The 18,961-nt window shown below is 33.1% G+C and overlaps 3 protein-coding genes across 4 annotated transcripts; all 3 read right to left on the bottom strand.

The window, feature by feature from the left end:
• Positions 1 to 4,041: 4,041 nt before the first annotated feature.
• LOC109016638 (FCS-Like Zinc finger 5-like) lies at positions 4,042 to 5,474 on the bottom strand. Of its 2 annotated transcripts, XM_035686299.1 has the most exons (3): positions 5,028 to 5,474; positions 4,539 to 4,681; positions 4,042 to 4,417 (listed from the first exon to the last, which is right to left on the bottom strand). In XM_035686299.1, the coding sequence occupies exons 1-3, from the start codon at positions 5,339 to 5,341 to the stop codon at positions 4,395 to 4,397; spliced, it is 480 nt and encodes a 159-aa protein (XP_035542192.1). In that variant the 5' UTR covers positions 5,342 to 5,474; the 3' UTR covers positions 4,042 to 4,394. The 2 variants fall into 2 exon arrangements, with proteins under 2 accessions (XP_035542192.1, XP_018854575.1); XM_018999030.2 differs by lacking the exon at positions 4,042 to 4,417 and having other exon boundaries at positions 4,453 to 4,681; positions 5,028 to 5,473.
• A 3,787-nt stretch (positions 5,475 to 9,261) lies between these two features.
• On the bottom strand, positions 9,262 to 12,301 carry LOC109012541 (probable glucan 1,3-beta-glucosidase A). Its single transcript, XM_018994247.1, has 8 exons — positions 12,113 to 12,301; positions 11,819 to 11,938; positions 11,501 to 11,701; positions 11,175 to 11,339; positions 10,849 to 11,018; positions 10,386 to 10,541; positions 9,676 to 10,028; positions 9,262 to 9,578 (listed from the first exon to the last, which is right to left on the bottom strand). The coding sequence occupies exons 1-8, from the start codon at positions 12,299 to 12,301 to the stop codon at positions 9,397 to 9,399; spliced, it is 1,536 nt and encodes a 511-aa protein (XP_018849792.1). The 3' UTR covers positions 9,262 to 9,396.
• Positions 12,302 to 14,942: 2,641 nt separating this feature from the next.
• On the bottom strand, positions 14,943 to 18,544 carry LOC109012460 (probable glucan 1,3-beta-glucosidase A). The gene is made up of 8 exons (XM_018994104.2): positions 18,332 to 18,544; positions 18,081 to 18,200; positions 17,774 to 17,971; positions 17,519 to 17,677; positions 17,181 to 17,350; positions 16,506 to 16,661; positions 15,771 to 16,123; positions 14,943 to 15,290 (listed from the first exon to the last, which is right to left on the bottom strand). The coding sequence occupies exons 1-8, from the start codon at positions 18,512 to 18,514 to the stop codon at positions 15,109 to 15,111; spliced, it is 1,521 nt and encodes a 506-aa protein (XP_018849649.1). The 5' UTR covers positions 18,515 to 18,544; the 3' UTR covers positions 14,943 to 15,108.
• Positions 18,545 to 18,961: the final 417 nt, after the last annotated feature.

Below are 18,961 nucleotides of genomic sequence, written 5' to 3'. Positions count from 1 at the left end.
TAAATATATAAAAAAAGTTGAAGAAAATTGTTAAAATATAAGACTTGTTGCACTTTTTATGTAAGAAATTGAATAACTTGGTAACTTTGAAGCAAGAAGTATTATAATTATTAAGAGATCGAGGTCTTAACCCGGCCGGCCGTACGTACGTTATGGTGCCCATGATGATTAATTTCCTGATCATGATCCTCGACAGTGTGATCTATGCAAACCTTGAAAGCAAACCCAAAAGGCCAAAACCAAACCCCCTCCATTAATTAATTCTCAACTAGATCTGCACTGATCAATTCATAAGAGATGATCTCATCATCCATCGCCTGACCATATAAAAAAAGAAAACGTACATGACGTTATTTTTTTATTCTCAATTATTATATTAGTACTTGATGTCACATATTTTAAATATTTTAATAAATTAATGATTTAAAAATGAAAACATCACTTAGTTTAATGATCAGTTAACAATTTAAATGAAAAAAATGTTTCACATTAATTAATTAATTAATTATCATTGATCATTTCTCTATAAAATAATGATCACATGACTAATTATGTGTGTATGCCTTCTCACAAATAATAGAGATTTTGATTATCAATTGCTAGTTGATCTATCAATTGCTAGTTGGAAGGTAAGATATTATATATATTTGTGTATGTATAAATAAATGGAAAATGACTAACATATAATTATTTTCACAATACTTTACATAGCTCGGATCACTTGACTCCTCATCATCAGATCTTTCAGATTTAATCTATGTGATTAAAAAGAGACAAGCGTGTTACCTTCATGCATTGTCACAGATTTTGAAATCTATCAGAATTGGTCCAAACTGTAATCCGTCTTTTTTCGTATCTATCTTACTATTTTCTTTTTTGGTTTTCTTATTGTTTATATTTTTTTTTTAAAAAAAATGTTCATCTCTTGGACTTTTGTCTGTAGAGGTTGAATCATCTCATTTTATGAAGATTGAGGTTGAGCTGTCTCTTGTACGTTTGTTTATAGAGAGTATCAACAATAGTAAAGATCAAATCAGTTACAAAAGAAAATAATATACTGGTGGAGCTTCAAATACATTATTTTAGTTTATGATGATGTCATGTTTGATATGAAAACAGTCCATAATATATCCGCTCATGGATGTAACTTTTTTTAAGAATGAATGATAACAGTTTCCTCAAAAAATAAAATAAAATAAGAGGTGCTATTTTTATAAAACAATTTATAAAGATAATATCGTTTTATAAAAATATCCTCAATTTAAAATATGATAAAAGGAATTGCATTATAATAAGTAAATAATAATATTGTGCTTACATGCAAGGTTGGTACGATTAATTAATGTTCAATAATCGAGGACAAGGTATGTGTGTACAAGGAAAGCGAACATGACAAATAGAAATTACGTGGAACACAAATAAAACCTTGGTGTAGACCACATGTTTTGCGTTCTTAATACGTTTATATATACACGTATACAATGAGCAATTATTAATATTAATACTGTGGTTTCGTCGATGATCTGACGTCTCTTGATCAAGCTGAAATATTATGACTTCATCGTCGCTCTAATTAAATGAATGAATGCCAAAATACCACATGATCTTTTTCTAAATTATGTACATCAAAACTCATAAAAAATCTGGTAGGCACATGTACGTACGTACGTACGTACGTACGGACTTGTAGTGGCAATGGTGGTGGGACTGGTGAAACAGAGTACGTAAAGGTTATGATCATACGTACCGCGCGCGGGTGGCTACATGCATGGAGCAAAAGGAAGAGAGGTGGTAGCGATGGCGCCGTCGTGTGATGAGTAGGGAGAAAATAATGAAATTGTACTTATAAAAGTACAAAAGGAAAAAGAGAGTAAAAAAAAAAAAAAAAGGAAAAACGGAGAGTAAAAGGAAAATAATGGAATATTGGATGTGCCACTTACCAAATTATCAAGTGGGAAGATATTTGTAAATAAAAAATTATTCTCATCAATTATTATTTATTATTTTTTATTTTATATTCTATAAAAAATATTTAACATGATCGTATAAAAAAATTATAAGTATGCGAATGAATAATAACTCATACATAATAAATTTTATTATAAATAAAGTAACAATAACAAGCAAGTTGATTAAAAGGAGATTGATCTATTCTTACAAGTAATGTCTTTGTTTTGAATGTAAAGAAGTTCTTTCTCAGATATGCATCCAAACGAAATCAATGTTCTAAATAAGAATTTTGCTACTCATCATCTTCATATATTATATATTATATATTTTTTATTTTTTATTTTTATTTTATTTTATTTTTCTTAAATTTATAGGGGTGTGTCTTCACTCGTGTTGCTCCAGATGAATGTCCACATTAAAACCAGCTGTGTTGTGGACCTTGCGGTCCCTTTTCAAAGTTGGGACTCCTTTATTAATTGTCCTTCTTATGCATACCCCTATCCAAAATTACTTTTTTATCCTTCTATCTCTCTTCCCCCACCCTCGTAGTCGTCGCCAAGTCATATCAAAAAAGAGATTATAATCACGTGGAGCCCACAGATCGTGGGCCCAAGTGACGAAAAAAGAATTGTGGGGGGGACATTGGTATTCATATTAGTGGTCCCACCTCTCACATCCAAGTGGCCAACTCTCAGGCATCATCTCCGTACTGTGATTTTCATTATAAATAATAATATAATATTACATGTGCTATTATTTAAAAAAAAAATTATTATTAAAAAATTAATTTTTTTATATAAATCACATATTATTTTTTTTTTTAAAATAACTATACGACATAACTATAATTATCATTTCTTTAAATAATACATGATTTCTTTGAGGAAGAAGAACCGAAGAAGAGATGTTTCTCCCCAACTCCACACAAATGAAAAATAATATCTATTTAAAAGCTTTTTTATCGATACAATTCCACGAATTATTGCATTTGAATGTTTTACTTTTTATATTTATATTTCACTTTTTCTATATACATTAATTCATATTTATTTTGGGACCCATTCCATGCAAAGCAGTTATTTTAGTTTGAGAACTTATATTTTTTTTTTCCTTCTGCTTTTTAAAAAATAGATCAATTTAAATTTTATATAAAAATCATTTTTTAATGATAAATTATATTTTTTAAATAAAAAATAATTGAGATTTACATACTTTAAAATTATCTATAAGATTACTCATTCTACTTTTCACATTAGTTTTGTTATTTGTTCAAAATTTTCCGTTCTTAATGTTTTGTTTAATTAAAGAGTAATGTCATGTATAAATCTCAAATAGATAAGATTCGCACAAAATTTTTTTTATAAAAAAATGAATCTCATTAATAAATGATAATTTTTTTATATTTTTTTAAAATATGCTCTACTATTTAAAATTTGCGCAAGAGTTATCTATTGAAGGGTTTTACGAATCATTTTAGATTCGTTTGTTTTTACAGATGAGATGAGTTGAGATTAAAATTAAAAAGTTAAATAAAATATTGTTAGAATATATTTTTAATATTATTTTTATTTTGAGATTTGAAAAAATTAAATTTTTTATTTTATTTTATAATTAAAAATTAAAAAAATTAAAAAAATTAAAAAAAATAAAATGAGATGAGATATTTTTTAAAAATAAATAAGGCAATTAAAAGGCTAGTCGGAAGATCTTGCAAGGAAAAAGGCACTGAGCGGACACCGGAAAGAACTTTTCGAGTCAATTAGTTGGCCAATTTTTTTTTTTTTAATCTCTGGACATGTTTTCTCCGTTTGTTTATTAAGAACAGAAATAGGATGTCTGTGAAGAGACGGCAGAATTGTTGGTTTCCCAAAGATTCAAAGAAAAGAAAAGCTATGATTTCCTCCTTCGTCTGAAACAAAACAAAACAAAACAAGACAACAAAAGGCAGGTGCATGGTAATTAAAAACTGTACTGCATGGGAATCTCTTCGAAACCAATAACATCTCATTCAAACTTGTGGTGGGCATCGATTTTCTCGTTCAAATCAAGCATCATTCGCGTTAGAAAAAAAAAAAAAAATGGAGTCTGGACTTGTAAAAATATGCATATTTCTTCCATTACTACAACAAAAAGGCAACACATGCTGGAGGGGAAGAAACTCTGAAGAAGAATTACAGGGCTTTCCGGTTGTATACACAATAAATATATATATAAAAGTCGACCCCTCCCAATCCCACCTTTCCTACCAAAAGATATCTGCGCCCCTGCTAGCTTGCTGCTCTTACAGCTCCGCAATATATAATTCATATTCCTGGTTAATAATTATAGCTTATACATACATGCAAATATATAAGATGCCGTATATATATATATATATATATATATATATATATATATATATATAAGCAGGAGTGATTAAAGGTTGTGAAGGGCTGCCGGTAGCTTTACGAGGCGGCGACGGTCTCCCCTTCGGTGGAGACGTGGGCGCCGGCGATGGTGGAAGACTATATATATATATATATATAAGCAGGAGTGATTAAAGGTTGTGAAGGGCTGCCGGTAGCTTTACGAGGCGGCGACGGTCTCCCCTTCGGTGGAGACGTGGGCGCCGGCGATGGTGGAAGACCCTGCAGTTTCCAGCTTCCTGGAAGCCAATGAGCATTTCTCGGATCTTTCGTCTTGATTCATCTGTTGCTGCCGGCACTCTAGACTGCAGAAAGCAGTGTCACCCCTGCAAATTTATTTATATAGGTCATGACTAAGTTCAAAACTTTGAAGCTTTTATCGTTGCGGATTCCGAATATTTGGCGTGGAATATATATAATCAGGCCGAAACATAAAAACCTTAACTCCAATTTGAGAGATTCTGAGAAATCACGCAAAATCATACAGATATCTGGATTCAAAACGTTGCCAAACAGATCTTAACACCCATGTAAGGGTTGAGTTTTAAATTAAAAAACTCGATCAGTAACAAACAAACATAGAAGGATCAAGGAAAAATGAAAAAAAAAAAACTGAACTAACTATATGGATACTAAGAAGCCAGAAGACGCAGGGGGAAGGGAGAATAATACCTATACATGTAGATGTCACGACCAGGGACCAACCGGCGCTTGCAGAGGGAGCAAGACCTTAAGAAGTAAGCAGAGGTGGCCTCTACAAAATGGGCCGAACTCCGCCTGAGGTTTCTGGGAGAGACCATGGCCAGCAACCGCTGTTGATCTAGCCCGCCACCTGGCTGTCCCTGGAAGTTTGAGGGGTTGGGAGGATCTGTCGACGGCGGAGAAGCAGAAGCACTGTCGACGGCGCCAGTGTTTAGATCGAAAGTAATCTCCGTCATGCTCGTCGACCTTTTCATCGGGTGGCGTTGCCTCTTTCCCAGCAACATCAGCTCTTCTGCTACTGAATTCTAAAAAGGTGCAAGAGTGAAAAGCCTAAAACGAACGAGCCAGAGAGGGTGGAGGGGCTAAAATGGAGGTTGGGAGAGATAAAAGAAGAGCCAGAAGCCTAGGACTGATATGGGCCGTCGATTTGTGATTTCGCTTATGATGCCAAATCAGTCCACGCCATCCTTTAACTGTGTGAAGTAAATAAATATCATATAATTATTTAAAAAAAACAAATTTATTATTAAAAAGTTAACTTTTTTTTTTTTTTTTTTTATATAAATCTTATATTTTATTATTTTTTCAAAAAAATTATGCCACGATTTCATAATTTATAATTATAAATATCTTTTCTTTTTTTTTTTTATTGTCATTTTATTTGCTTTTCTTTTCGGTAGGAAAACAAAAAACAAAAAAGATCTGAATTTTTTTTGGAAAAGAAGCTTTGGATACTGGAGTCTCCAAAGACCAATGACTTTGGAAGTGACAGTTATTGGCCACCCAAATGTTGCCACGTCATGCAATAAACAGTCTAAATAATAATATTATTATACCGTTTCGTTTTATTCGTTTATTTTAACTGTTCATATATTTTATTTATTTATTAATTAAAGAAATGACTATTAATATATTAATATTATTTTCTAATTTTTTTAAAATATTTAAAAATACTAAAAAAATATAAATAAAAAAAATAAAAAAAAATGTTGCCTAGCACACCAAACAGTCACTTCTGGACGGTACCCTAACAACACTCCAGTCTAAAATCTCTCTAACCATTCATGAACGAACAAGCTTAAGAGTACACACGATTTACGTGAAGTTGTAAGATTTAATTAATAAGATTTAAATTATTATTTTTTTTAACCTAACTTCTAAGTAATGTGAAATGTATGTCTTCCACGTTAATTTATAAATAAAATATTCATCTGCATAATAATTTTAAATTATAATTGTAGAAACACATTTCATAAAAATAAAATTTACAAAATAATGTGATTTTATATGATATTTAAATCTACTTTATAATAAAAATAATTTTACAATCTGGCATGAATAAAAAATCTAAGAATACCAAAAGGACAAGTGAAGCTTTTGATAAACAATTTATCAAGGTAAATACAATATTGCATTCATGTAAAGGAAATAATAATAAATAAACTTACAACTTTGTTTGAAATTGAGGATAGTTACGTAAAAACTCAAATAAAAATAGAGTAATACAACTCCATTGATTAGTTGCAAAATGAGTTTTAAAAAGAATTATAAGTATATATTGACAAAAATGAATAAATGATTTGGAGCCATCCTTGTATATATTTCTTGATCAAAACAAGGGAAGTTACAAGAATGACATTTTGGCAAGTTCTTAGAGGAATTTCTTCATTTCCACCGGTTCTTTCTTTGACAAAAGAGAAGTCAAAAGCCTAGTTTTTGGAAAGAAGAAAACTACTTTGTTTCTCAAGTTATACCACTCTACTCGACCGTTCGGTAAATTTTTTTATTTTTATTTAGTAATTAAGAAAGTAATTTTAAATATATTAATATATTTTTAATTTTTTAAAAATATTTAAATATATTCAAAAAATAAAAACTAATTAGCGATCAAATAAAATAAATTATTCTGAACGACAGAATTACCCGACTCTTTTAAAAAATGAAATAACACATCATTAATATATACAACAGATACTAAAAATTAATTTTGCACTTTAAGGCCCAAAGCAAGAGGAGTCGACGACTCGAGCAGCTAGCTAGCGTATAAATTACATTTCCCAGAAAATTAAATAATCAAGTTAAAGTAAAAGACAAAAATGGCACTTGATTGGCAGTATGATGGGTCGTTCTCATTGGCATCAATCGTGTAGTGGGTTCCAACTCCAGGTCTGCCCACTTGCAAATTTCCGAGATTTTCAAGGATTCCTAAAATTAAAATTAATGGTTATTTTTAAGTAAAGTTTATTTAGACGGCACACTCGTAAAATGTAATCACTATGAATAATGTTGTTAAAATTTATGGCTCTAAATTTACTTAGAAAGCATTAAGTAATAAGTTAAAAACTTATAACTGCCTCCCATCTTGATTTGGGTTAGTTTGAAGTTTGGGCAAAAATCTGGATTTTTTTTAGATGTTAAGAGAGGGAAAAAAAGTCATCATCCACTTAATTAGTTATTATGCTCTCATTAAATAGACATTAGATATTAAAATCGAATTCACAAACGTACATGAATAGCAATATTTCAATGGTTTTTATAAGAACCTTAGAAAATTATATAATTTCTACTTTTCATTTCTTTACTACGTATTACTTTCCAAAGGTCGTGGTCCTTTGCAAATTAATTGTCACCTCTAATTAGACTTTTACGGCAGCTTCTTAGTTTAATGTTTTTTTTTTTTTTTTTCACTAGCATTATTACATGATACAATTTAGTATAGGCTAGTATTTTTTTTTTTTTTACCATAATCCAAATTACAAGGATTTCGATTCCTTCTGGAATTTTTTTGAAGTTTAGAAAATACCGAAAGAGAGATACACACATAAAATGCGTTATATATACATGATAGGTATTGATGATTTAATATTGTATGAGAGATTTGCACAAGAAGTAATAAATGTTGTATAATTCAATTTATGTGTTTATTTTTCTTTTATTCGAAGATTGACTGCATTTGGATGTCGAACTGAGTTGAGTTGAGATAATAAAATATTGTTAGAATATTATTTTTTAATATTATTATTTATATTTTAGAATTTAAAAAAGTTGAATTATTTATTATATTTTATGTTGGAATTTGAAAAAATTGTAATGATAAGTTGAGATGGGTTTGGAATCCAAACTAGCCTCTAGTTTGAGCTGAAATTTTATTAGATTTGACTTATATTCTACTAAATGTTGTCTGCGAAAGTCTTCAAATAATTGATTGTGCATTTGGGTAAATGATTTTGTAATTAGATTTTGTGGCAAGAATAAGAATATATAATTCGGTTAAAGGGTTTTTGGTATTCTAGTGCAAGAAATGAATGATAATATATATATATATATATATAAATTAAGTTATTAAATTCATCTAAAGATTGATTAGATTTTTTTGAACAATTGATAATTTTATAAGGAAATCTTAATTAAATGGACGCTTTTATATCTTAACTCAAAGTGAAAAACATTAATAGAGAATAAAATACAGTAGAGTAATTGAATATTCCAAGTCCTTCAGAATTATGTCAATGATGATTGAGAAAAAGAAAAGTTGGATTTTAATTTAATTTCTATTGAAATAATTGATGTTTCCAACCGACATGGGCATGGCAGGCAAGACTTTATGATCATGTCCTCTGAAAGGGTATATGACCAGTTCCTTCCATATTATATGTGGACTCCACTGTGCTTTTTTTTTTTTTTTTTTTTAGTGAGATGTAAAGGATTCTATTGGTGATTAATTATTAGATACTTCCAAAATATAGAAATATTTTATTTTAATCTTTTCATAAGATGCATGTCAACTTAAATTTATATTTTTAATTACATGACATGCTGTAATATGATATGATACGATAAAAATACCAAACATTCCGTACTCCACGAGTACTTAATAATTTTCCTACTGCTTTCAATTATGATATGAATGATGATATTATATATATATATATATATATGGGATTGAAAACTAGTAACTTATAATTATGCTACTACTTTTAGCCACCATTCATGCATTACGGTAGATGTAGCGTAAAATCAAATAAATTTGCGGTGAATAAATTTTGCCGTAAAAAACTTTAAAATCGCTGCAAAAGATAAAATTAAAACCGGACCCCTTTAAAGCAGCGTCGAAGCAGAAAATCGTCGTGAAAGATTGCTTATTGCGGCAATATTATTTTCAGCAGCCAAAAAATCACCGCAATAGCCCAATTTTCTTGTAGTGACAATATGTCAAATATCATAAGTAAATTGGTATACATGATCATGATGATCTAATTAAGGAGTAAGCTCAAGAAACTAATTATATATTAAGGAAGCTGCAATTATAAGTAGCAGGCCTGCTAAGTAGTGGTGTAAACTAAAGCTTGATATAACCATTCTTGATCAGCCACTCCATATTCCAATGGTTGTTCACGTTTTTAAGACTCCAGAAAGCCCACCCAAATGATGCTCTTTTAAAGACATCAAGCAGGGCCTTAATGTATCTTTTGTAATCCTCTTGTGATGCTCCCTCAACTAGCCACTCAGCTCCCCATTCACCTGCAAATAAAGCACATGATGGATGATCTAGCAACTTATATGGTTTTGTGAGAGAATATATATATATATATAATATTTGTGGTTAATTTGGACATACCAATAAAAACAAGGGGACCATTTGAGGTTGTGACATAATCGATGTCCCGGGATCTATTGCCGTAGATAAAATCAATGTTCTGTTGGGCAGTCAAGTTGTAATATTTAGTGTTGAAGAGGTTGTAATAATGCAAATCTAGGACAATGCCCTTTAAGCCACTAGCCAGAGGGAAGAGCTCCCTCTCGTCAATTTTCCCAATCCGATTATTCAGAACCACATAAACCGTTGAGGAGTGCTTGCGGACGGCATCATAACCAAGCATGTAGAACTTGTTTAGCATCTCTAGGGTTGCTTCTGGTGCTTTTGGCTCATTCATCAGTTCCATTGCATAAAAGCTCGGGCTCTTTGCATACCTATACTTGCAAGTCATGATCATCATGATCACAGAGTAATAAACATAATTAATACACAAACGATCGAGTCCACTAGTACATGATCATCAAATCTACCTCATGTATAAAGGTACGTTCTAGCTAGCATGCATATTATGATCACCGCGTACTTATAGACTAACGTCACATCTATTCATTTTTTTTTATACAGGAGTACTGGCCGGGGGTTTGAACTTGATTCTCCCATTTAGAGACCATGCATGTCTTATATATATATATATATATATATATGCTATCGAATGAATATATAATTCAGCAGACGTAATTGAAGATGCATAAACGTACATCGGATGATAAATGCTTGTAAATGTATAGTACCTGGCAGTTAAGAAGTCTATGGCATCGACCGATTGTTGAATAGTGTCATCTGTTTTTCCCCAATCCTGAGTGCCATCTCTAGATCCGCCATGCACCCAACCATTTTGGCAACCAGGTAGTGCATGTAGGCCAAGAACAATCTTTATTCCATATTTCCTGCAGATAAATAACTTGAACACCCATTAATGATCATGAGATACCTATTGATCATAAACCATATATATAATTTGATGCAATAGCTAGCTAGCGTAGTACGTATTAAATACATAAATATTAGAATAATATATAATGTTTCATATATAAGCCTCGATCACGAGCTTGCATGTTTGTGAGTTCTTAAACCCTAATCTATGATCATAAAAAGGTAAAATATTGTTACCAAATTAAACATTTACATTATATATAATATATATGTGTGTGTGTGTGTGTGTGTGTAGGAATGCATGCATTAAAGTATACGTACTCAGCCCAGGAGAAGGCGTTGTCTAGAGCTTCCAAGGAACCCCCAACGTAGGGATATGGAGGAGTCGGATCGCTTGCTATCCACCAACCAACTGGAATTCTAACACCGTTTAGCCCGTTTTCTGCTATAAACTTGAAGTCATCTTCCACTATGAATGTGTTCCAATGCTCCTGCATGCATGAGATTAATCATGGATGTCCACATGTTATGGTACTACTAGATGATCAAAATCTTCAAGTTTTTATCTGCATTTGAATGTCTTAAATGGAAGAGAGAAAATTGCATAAAATGAATCAATTAGGAAGAAACAAATCATCATGTTTTACCCTCATAACTTGTGGGGCTCTCTCTGGTCCGTAGCCATTAGTTAATTGAAACTCTCCGCCTCCGTTCAACCCTCCTATGTTTGTTATCTCAAAGACTGAGGGATCGTTCTTTTCCCATTTGCTTTTCCCTGCAAAATCTGCAGTCACCACCCCTTTTGCTTTCACCTGTACATGAATTTCACCAAATTTAATTAAGCAGATCAAGATAGACACAATATTAAATATTTATATAGATAATCTTAAATATAATAGGAGGACTTCATATATAGCATCTCTATTCGGATCCAAGCTGCTGAAGTTGGCATAAGATCAGAAAGCAATATTACCTGAAGGAAGAATCCATTGGGCGCTTTGATTCTCACACGGCTGGAATTACCTGGTTTTCTAACAATCTCAAATGTCTCTGATTTTCCAGGCGTGTCCGCAATGGCTACCACATCTACCCCATTCCCATTGGTCATATCCAGCCCCACGAACTGCCTATTAAAGACTTTGAAATTGAAAGTTTTCTCATTGATCCTCCATAGCTATACCAAACAATTAAAGAACACAGCTTGTATGTGTCAGCGATCGAAATCAAAGAATGCCAATTTTTACAAGCTTGGAACTTTCAAATCATAACCATTTTTAACCAAGCAACTCACAATGAATGTCTCCCACCCAGAACCAACAGTTCTGTTTGCAACTATGATGGTTCCTCCCCCTGTTTCAGCGCAAAGATATTTCCCAGTTGCAACCGATTTGAACAGAATCTGAGATCCATCCTAATGAAGTTACAAAAGCAAACAATGAATTAGCAATATCAATCAATAGTTATATTTAGAAGATGGTCATGCGGCACCATCTCATGCACTCATGTTGATATCGCAGAGTTTGATTTGCCAAAGAAGCTTAAAATAAAGATAAGTAAAAACTAAAAGATGCATATATGTACAAACCAAAAGGTCTTTGTTGGGGATGCCATCCAAGAGAGAAGGTGTAATATATCCTTCTGCAACCAGCCAACCTCCCAGGTTAACAGCTTTCAATCGAAACCTTGGTTTTAACCTCTTGCCATGAGAAAAAGATACCATACAGAAAAGAAAAAGTAAGCCTAGTAGCAATATTAATCTTGAATTGATCTCCATAATTTGTTTATGTTGTTATATATCCCCTATGATCGAGTATATCATATTTATAATAAGGTTTAACAAGGATGAAATTGAATGCACAGCAGATCAGTCAAAATCCAGAAATTTGAAACTTTGATCCTTTTGGGATTGAATAGTCATGCATGTGGATATTGTTGATCCTTTTTAAGAAACGAAATTTTGTAACGCTTTTTTTTTTTTTTTTTTTATATGTTGCCATGCATGCATGATGATGTTTTTTGCAATGCAAAAACGTTTCATGTATTACTGCAAACGTTTAATTTATTGGCTGCGCCAAAGACTATTGCTTCATTGTTTGCTTTTGTACGTAATAATCTCTTAATGCAAAATTTCTCTTAATTATGCATTGGCTGCACATCATTCATTTAAGACGTTACTTTAAATAACTCAATACTCATTGTACCTATAAACTATATTTAAATTTGATTCTTTTTTTTTATAAGGAAGTTGACCCATTTTGGTAATTTGATGTGCGGCCAATGCCTTCTAATTGCCAATCAAACTTAATTTATTGAGCCTTTTACTTCCTTAATTAATTCATTTCATGGCTGTGTAAATCCTTGTTTGATATATAGTCCATGAGCAATGCTACTTACAGTCTTCAAATGGGGATTGCATTGCAAGCCTAGTCAATTTTATCTTTAATTTTTTTTTAAAATTATAATAATATCTTTATAAAAATGATACTCTTTTACATTTAATGAAGGGTTTGCATATGCAGTCTCTATTTGGAGACTGTAAATAGAATTTCTCATAGTCCATAATCATTATTAATAGAAAAAGTCTTCTTATAAGCAATTTCGCGCATCAAACCGCGCACCAATGTTAAATGTAAGACATTCATTTAATGAAACAATGCGAATTGAATACGAAAATGATTTTCTTAAAACAGAAAACCTTATTTTTCTTTCAAAATCTTTTTTTTAATTTTTTATAATAAAAAAAACTATATTGATACGTGGTATGTCAAACCTCTTCCACCTAACAAGTTTCATTAATGTTTGAGCATGATAACTAGGGCCAGATGGCTGAGGCCCGCAACCCGGCCTGGCTGGCAGATTGGGCCCAGCCACCTGCTCAATCCGCCCGTTTGAGTGTGGGTACAGGCAGATGAGTAATAAATAAGTTTATATGCGTTTATCTCTCTTTCATTCTAAGTACAAAGTAAAATTATAATATATTTGACTTGTATTCTATAAAATGTACTTTGTGGAAATCTACAAGTAATGAATAATTTTGTGATTAGATTTTGTGGCAAACATAAGACAATTTAATTCGGTTAAAGGGTTTTTATTTTCGAATATGAGGAATGATAAAATATAAATTAATTAAATTTACCTATCGATTTAAGTCTTTTGAGCATTTGATAATTTAATAAAGAAGTCTTAAATCGTTGTATTTTTTTTTTTTCTAAGAAAGCAAGTTTTCATTTAGATAAGGAAAATATGATACATGTGGAGGGGTGAGATTCTCCAACAAATGCCCCAGTACAATAACCACGGTGCAAATGTGGAGGGAAAAAAAGAAAAAAAATTGATTTTGAGACCAATTTCTTGGTCCTCACCTATGCCCTACAAATAGGGCACCGTCTTAAAAGACGATTTTTAATAGTTCACATAGTCATGCGAATTGTGGAACCACTGTTGAAGGAGGTAGAAGTTGTGGGTGCATTGTAGTTTGTTGTCTTGAGATATTTCTTAGAGAGATTCGTATTCCCTTTTTCAAAATTATCGGTTAGGGAAAGCGATAATATAATAGAAAGTACGGTATCAGATGAATTGATATTTTGAGAAGCATTTGTCTTCCCGCGCACCTAGGATGACGCGTGGAGACCATGCCCCGATGGTTGGGAGGTGAGGTGGGGGCATATCTGAAAGATTTTGAGGTGAGGGATTTGTTGGTGCGACGCGTGTAGCCGGTAGGCTTGTAGAGGCACGGCGACAGGTGAAGGCATGCGAGGAAGCAAGCTGTGCGTGAGGGTCACTTGTCGGGATTTTTGCCTTGGTTTCGCGTCGTCCCAATAGATCAGTAGCTATAGGGTTGCGTGGTGGGGTGCGTATCAATTGTTGGTCATTGGAGCGAGAAAGATCTGACCAAAACTAAACCGGTGGAGGGGAGAGAATAAAAACACTACCATAAAAGTCAAAGCATATACACAAAGCGGTATCGGAAAGGAAACAGAGATTCCTCTCCGGCAAAAATACTCGAAAAGATTTAAGTTTTCAAGAGAGAATATGGAGTTTCTCTTTCTAAAACAGAGTAGAGTAAATTGACTATTGCAAGTTTGCTTGCCCATGCCCATGCAGGTGGGAGACATCAATTATTACTAAAGAAATGAAGTTAAAATTCAAAGGGTTTTTAAGTCTAATTAGGTACTTTTTGAATACGAAAACACGATGCTTTCATCCTATTTTAAAATGTCGCGTTAATTAAAACTTATATAAATAATTTTAATTATATAACATATTGTAACAAGATTAGAGGATCACACTATGTATATTTTAAGAATATCTAATAATTTTTCATATGGTCTTTATAATTTATTGAATAAATATCATTTGTGGGGCAAATGGTAGGCGAGGACAACATGTCCAATCAGTGAATGCAGCTCCTCTCATCAATATGCGAATTCCTTATCATTAGGAGCTTCAAAGTCCTTTTTATTCTTTTTGGAAATATTAGTAAACATTTTACTTGGATCATGAGCGGCCAATCTACCTAATTATGCTGCAGTCAAAATATCAAATATGATAGGCAAATTGGACCACATAGTGCAGTAAAAACTAAAGCTTGATATAACCATTCTTGATCATCCACTCCAAACTCCAATGGTTGTTCACGTTTTTAAGAGTCCAGTAAGACCACCCAAATGTTGCTCTTCCAAAGACATCAAGCTGGGCCTTGGCATATCTTTGGTAATCCTCTTTTGATGCTCCCTGAACTTTCCACTCAGCTACCCATTCACCTGCAAAAAAAATATTTGGGTTGTAAATACATTTCACAAAGAGTATTACCATTAGCTATTTCTTTTTTAGGACAAGTCCTGAGTTTTTTTTTTTTACATTTTTTAGGGATTGCAAGGAGTGATATTGTGGACACAATTCGTTCCTCATGATGACGCTACTACGACATGGATCTACGACTTCCGACTTTAATAATACTATTGAGAAATGATAATTACAGTCGTGAGTGAACAAATGTTACGCAATCACTTTGAACAAAGTAGATAAATACGAAACTAATATGAAAAAAATTAATTTTTAACAGTAGACTCCATTCTTTTTCAAAGCGACTACACGACATTTACGTACTCTACAACTGTATATAGTATTACTCTTATACGGCTAAATCTGATCAGCATTTGTAAACAATGAGAATATGACATCCTCTTAATGGAATATGGTTTTATGAAAGAATATTAAGGCCATTCACCACTTGGACGTACCAATAAAAGTAAGTGGACCATTTGAGGTTGTGACATAAGTGAGCTCCTGGGTCCTGTTGATGTAGACGTAATCAATGTTCTGCTGGACAGTCAAGTTGTCAAATATGGTGGAGAAGAGGTTGTAATAGTGCAGATCAATGACCGAGCCCATTAAGCCACTAGCTAGAGGGAACAGCTCCCTCGTGTCAATTTGCCCTAGCCGGTTAGACATGACCACATAAGCCGTGGAGGAGTGCTTGCGGACAGCATCATAACCCGCCTTGTAGTACTTGTTTACCATCTCTAGGGATGCTCCTGGTGCTAGAGGCTCATTGATCAGTTCAACTGCATAAAGGCTTGGGCTCTTTGCATACCTATACTTGTAAATGAGAGTACACGTATATAAACAAACGAGTCAACAAGTACTATAAGAGCTACCTGCATAAAGGCTTTGGCTCTTTGCATTTTATGGTTTCATATTAGAAATAGGAAAAATACTTCAGATACAAAGAGATTATATAAAAGTAAACCTACAAACTGGCGTAGATTGATGAGGTATATTAGATTGTAAAGTTACTTTTATTATAAAATAAATCTAACGGATTCCATGAAGTTATGTCAGCTTGTGGTTTTATTTTTATCTAATCTCTTTGTGTTTGTAACGGTTCTCTTAGAAATGCAACTTTTCACTAGCATATTTGGTTAAAAATGAATATATTTAGTATGAAGAAGAGCATTTCTCTTATAACTATGTACCTTGCAGTTAGGAAGTCTATGACAGCAACTGTCTGTTGAATATTCTCATCCGTTTTTCCCCATTCCTGAGAGCCATCTCTGGGAGAGCTATGCTCCCAACCATTTTGGGAGCCAGGTGCTGCATGTAGATCAATTATAATGTTCAGTCCATATTTCCTGCAGACAAAGTACAACACCCTTTTAGATATGTCTTGATAAGCTATATAATAATTAGGTGCACACTATGATCATAATCAACAAGAACGTCTAAGCCTTTCAAATGGTTGGAACTTGGCAGTCTCTTAACTTGAGAGATTCGATAGAGGGAAAACATGATACTTCAAAAAATGAAAACGATTTTTGTAGCTTTTTCTCCTAGTTTCTCGTATAATTAAAGATGAAAAAATATATTTGTAATCGTGAACTGTGCAACTGTCGCGTAATCGTTTTAAAAAAAGTAAATAAAACATGAGATCTATATGAAAAAAATTAATTGTTTAATAGTGAATCCTATTATTTTTCAAATTGATTACACGACGTTTACGAATTTCACTGTTATATGTAGAACTAGTCATTAAAGATACACCTAACTTTCAACGGTCCAAAAAGGTGGAATATTTGGTCGATGATCCATTCAACAATTTCTTCAAAAAGATATAATGTTACCAAAACATGTACAGTATTATATGTACGTACTGAGCCCAGGAGAAGGCATTGTCTAGAGCTTTCAAGGAACCCCCGACATAAGGACGTGGAGGAGTCGGATCGCTTGCTATCCACCAACCAACTGGAATTCTAACTGCATTTAGTCCATTTTGTGATATGAACTTGAAGTCATCCTCCACTATGTATGTGCTCCAATGCTCCTGAGATTCAATGTCCACATACAGATCTGAATGATTATATATTATACGTACACATGAAATGAACTTTTAACCATTTCTTTAAGCTGTTTCATAACAAAGTGGGGCTTTAGGTGGTCTATTTTCATGGCATAAATGAAGGCAAAAAGCTAGGAAGAAATAAGTGCTTACCCTCATGACTTGTGGGGCTCTCTCTGGTCCGTAGCCATTAGTTATTTGAAACTCGCCCTGCAACCCTCCTGTGTTTGTTATCACAAAGACTGAGGGATCGTTCTCTCCCCATTTGCTATTCCCTGCAAAATCTGCAGTCACCAGCGTCTCTGTCTTTGCCTGTACAATTTCATCCAATTTAATGATGGCGAAGTACAAAAACTTGTACGTAGTGTGTTTATTATCTCTCTAAATTTATACAAATAATATTATTACCTGCAGGAAGAATCCATTGGGCGCTTTGATTCTCACATGGTTGGAATTACCTGGTTTTCTAACAATCTCAAATGTCTCTGATTTTCCAGGCGTGCTAGCAATGGCTACCACATCTATCCCATTTCCACTGGTGTCTAGCCCCACGAACTGCTTGTTAAAGACTCTGAAATTGAAAGTTTTCTCATTGATCCTCCATAGCTACACCAAACAAAGAACACCCACCCGTACATGTCAGCAAAACCAAAGAACGTTAGCTCGATCGGAAGTTTCAAATCATAAGGAACCATTTTTAACCAAAACAACTTACGCTGAAAGTCTCCCATCCTGAAGCAGCACTTCTGTTTGCAACTATGATGGTTCCTCCTCCAGTTTCAGCGCAAAGATATTTCCCAGTTGTAACCGATTTGAACTGAAGTCCAGTTCCATCCTAATCAAGTTACAAAAGCAAACAATGACATTTACAACTCGGTCATGGGAATCATGCAAGAGCTTCGGCTAGCTGCTGTGACATGATGATTTGATTTGCAAGAAAGAGAAGTTTAAAAATAAGATACAAACCAAGAAGTCCTTGTTGGGGATGCCATCAAAGAGAGAAGGTTTAATCCATCCTTCCGTAACCAGCCAACCTCCCAGATTAACAGCTTTTACTCGAAAGCTGGGATTTGTCCTCCCATGAGATAAAGATACCTTACAGAGAAAAAAAACTATGCCAAGTAACAATATTCTTGAACTGATCGCCATTTGTTTATCTTGTTATCGATCCCCTTCGAGTATATCATCATATATATATATATAATAAGGATTAACATGTGCATAGCAGAGAAACTTTGACCAGTTCGGACTTGAATATTCTTTGTGGATATTATTGATCAATATCATGGGTAATTAAGAGAATTCTTAGCGGTTCTGGTTCGGTTCAATTGATCAAGGCAGGAATTAAACACCATTAATACATTATGCCACCGAAATATGAAGGAAAAAAAAAAAGCCGTATCAAAGCCGACTCCAGCTAGCCATGCCTAGATCATTGCTAAAACTCAACGTTTTCTAGAAAGTCAGCATTTATCTAATTTATGACATTAATTCTCTCTGTACGATAATAAATTAGAAGCACATCAGGCTATGTTTGGATGTGAAAAATCTAATTGTAAATGATTCTGCATATTAGTATGTATATTTATTCAATGT

The sequence above is a fragment of the Juglans regia genome, chromosome 16 (genome assembly GCF_001411555.2).
Source record: "Juglans regia cultivar Chandler chromosome 16, Walnut 2.0, whole genome shotgun sequence".
Taxonomy (NCBI): Eukaryota; Viridiplantae; Streptophyta; class Magnoliopsida; order Fagales; family Juglandaceae; genus Juglans; species Juglans regia.
This window is presented reverse-complemented; position numbering and strand designations above follow the sequence as displayed.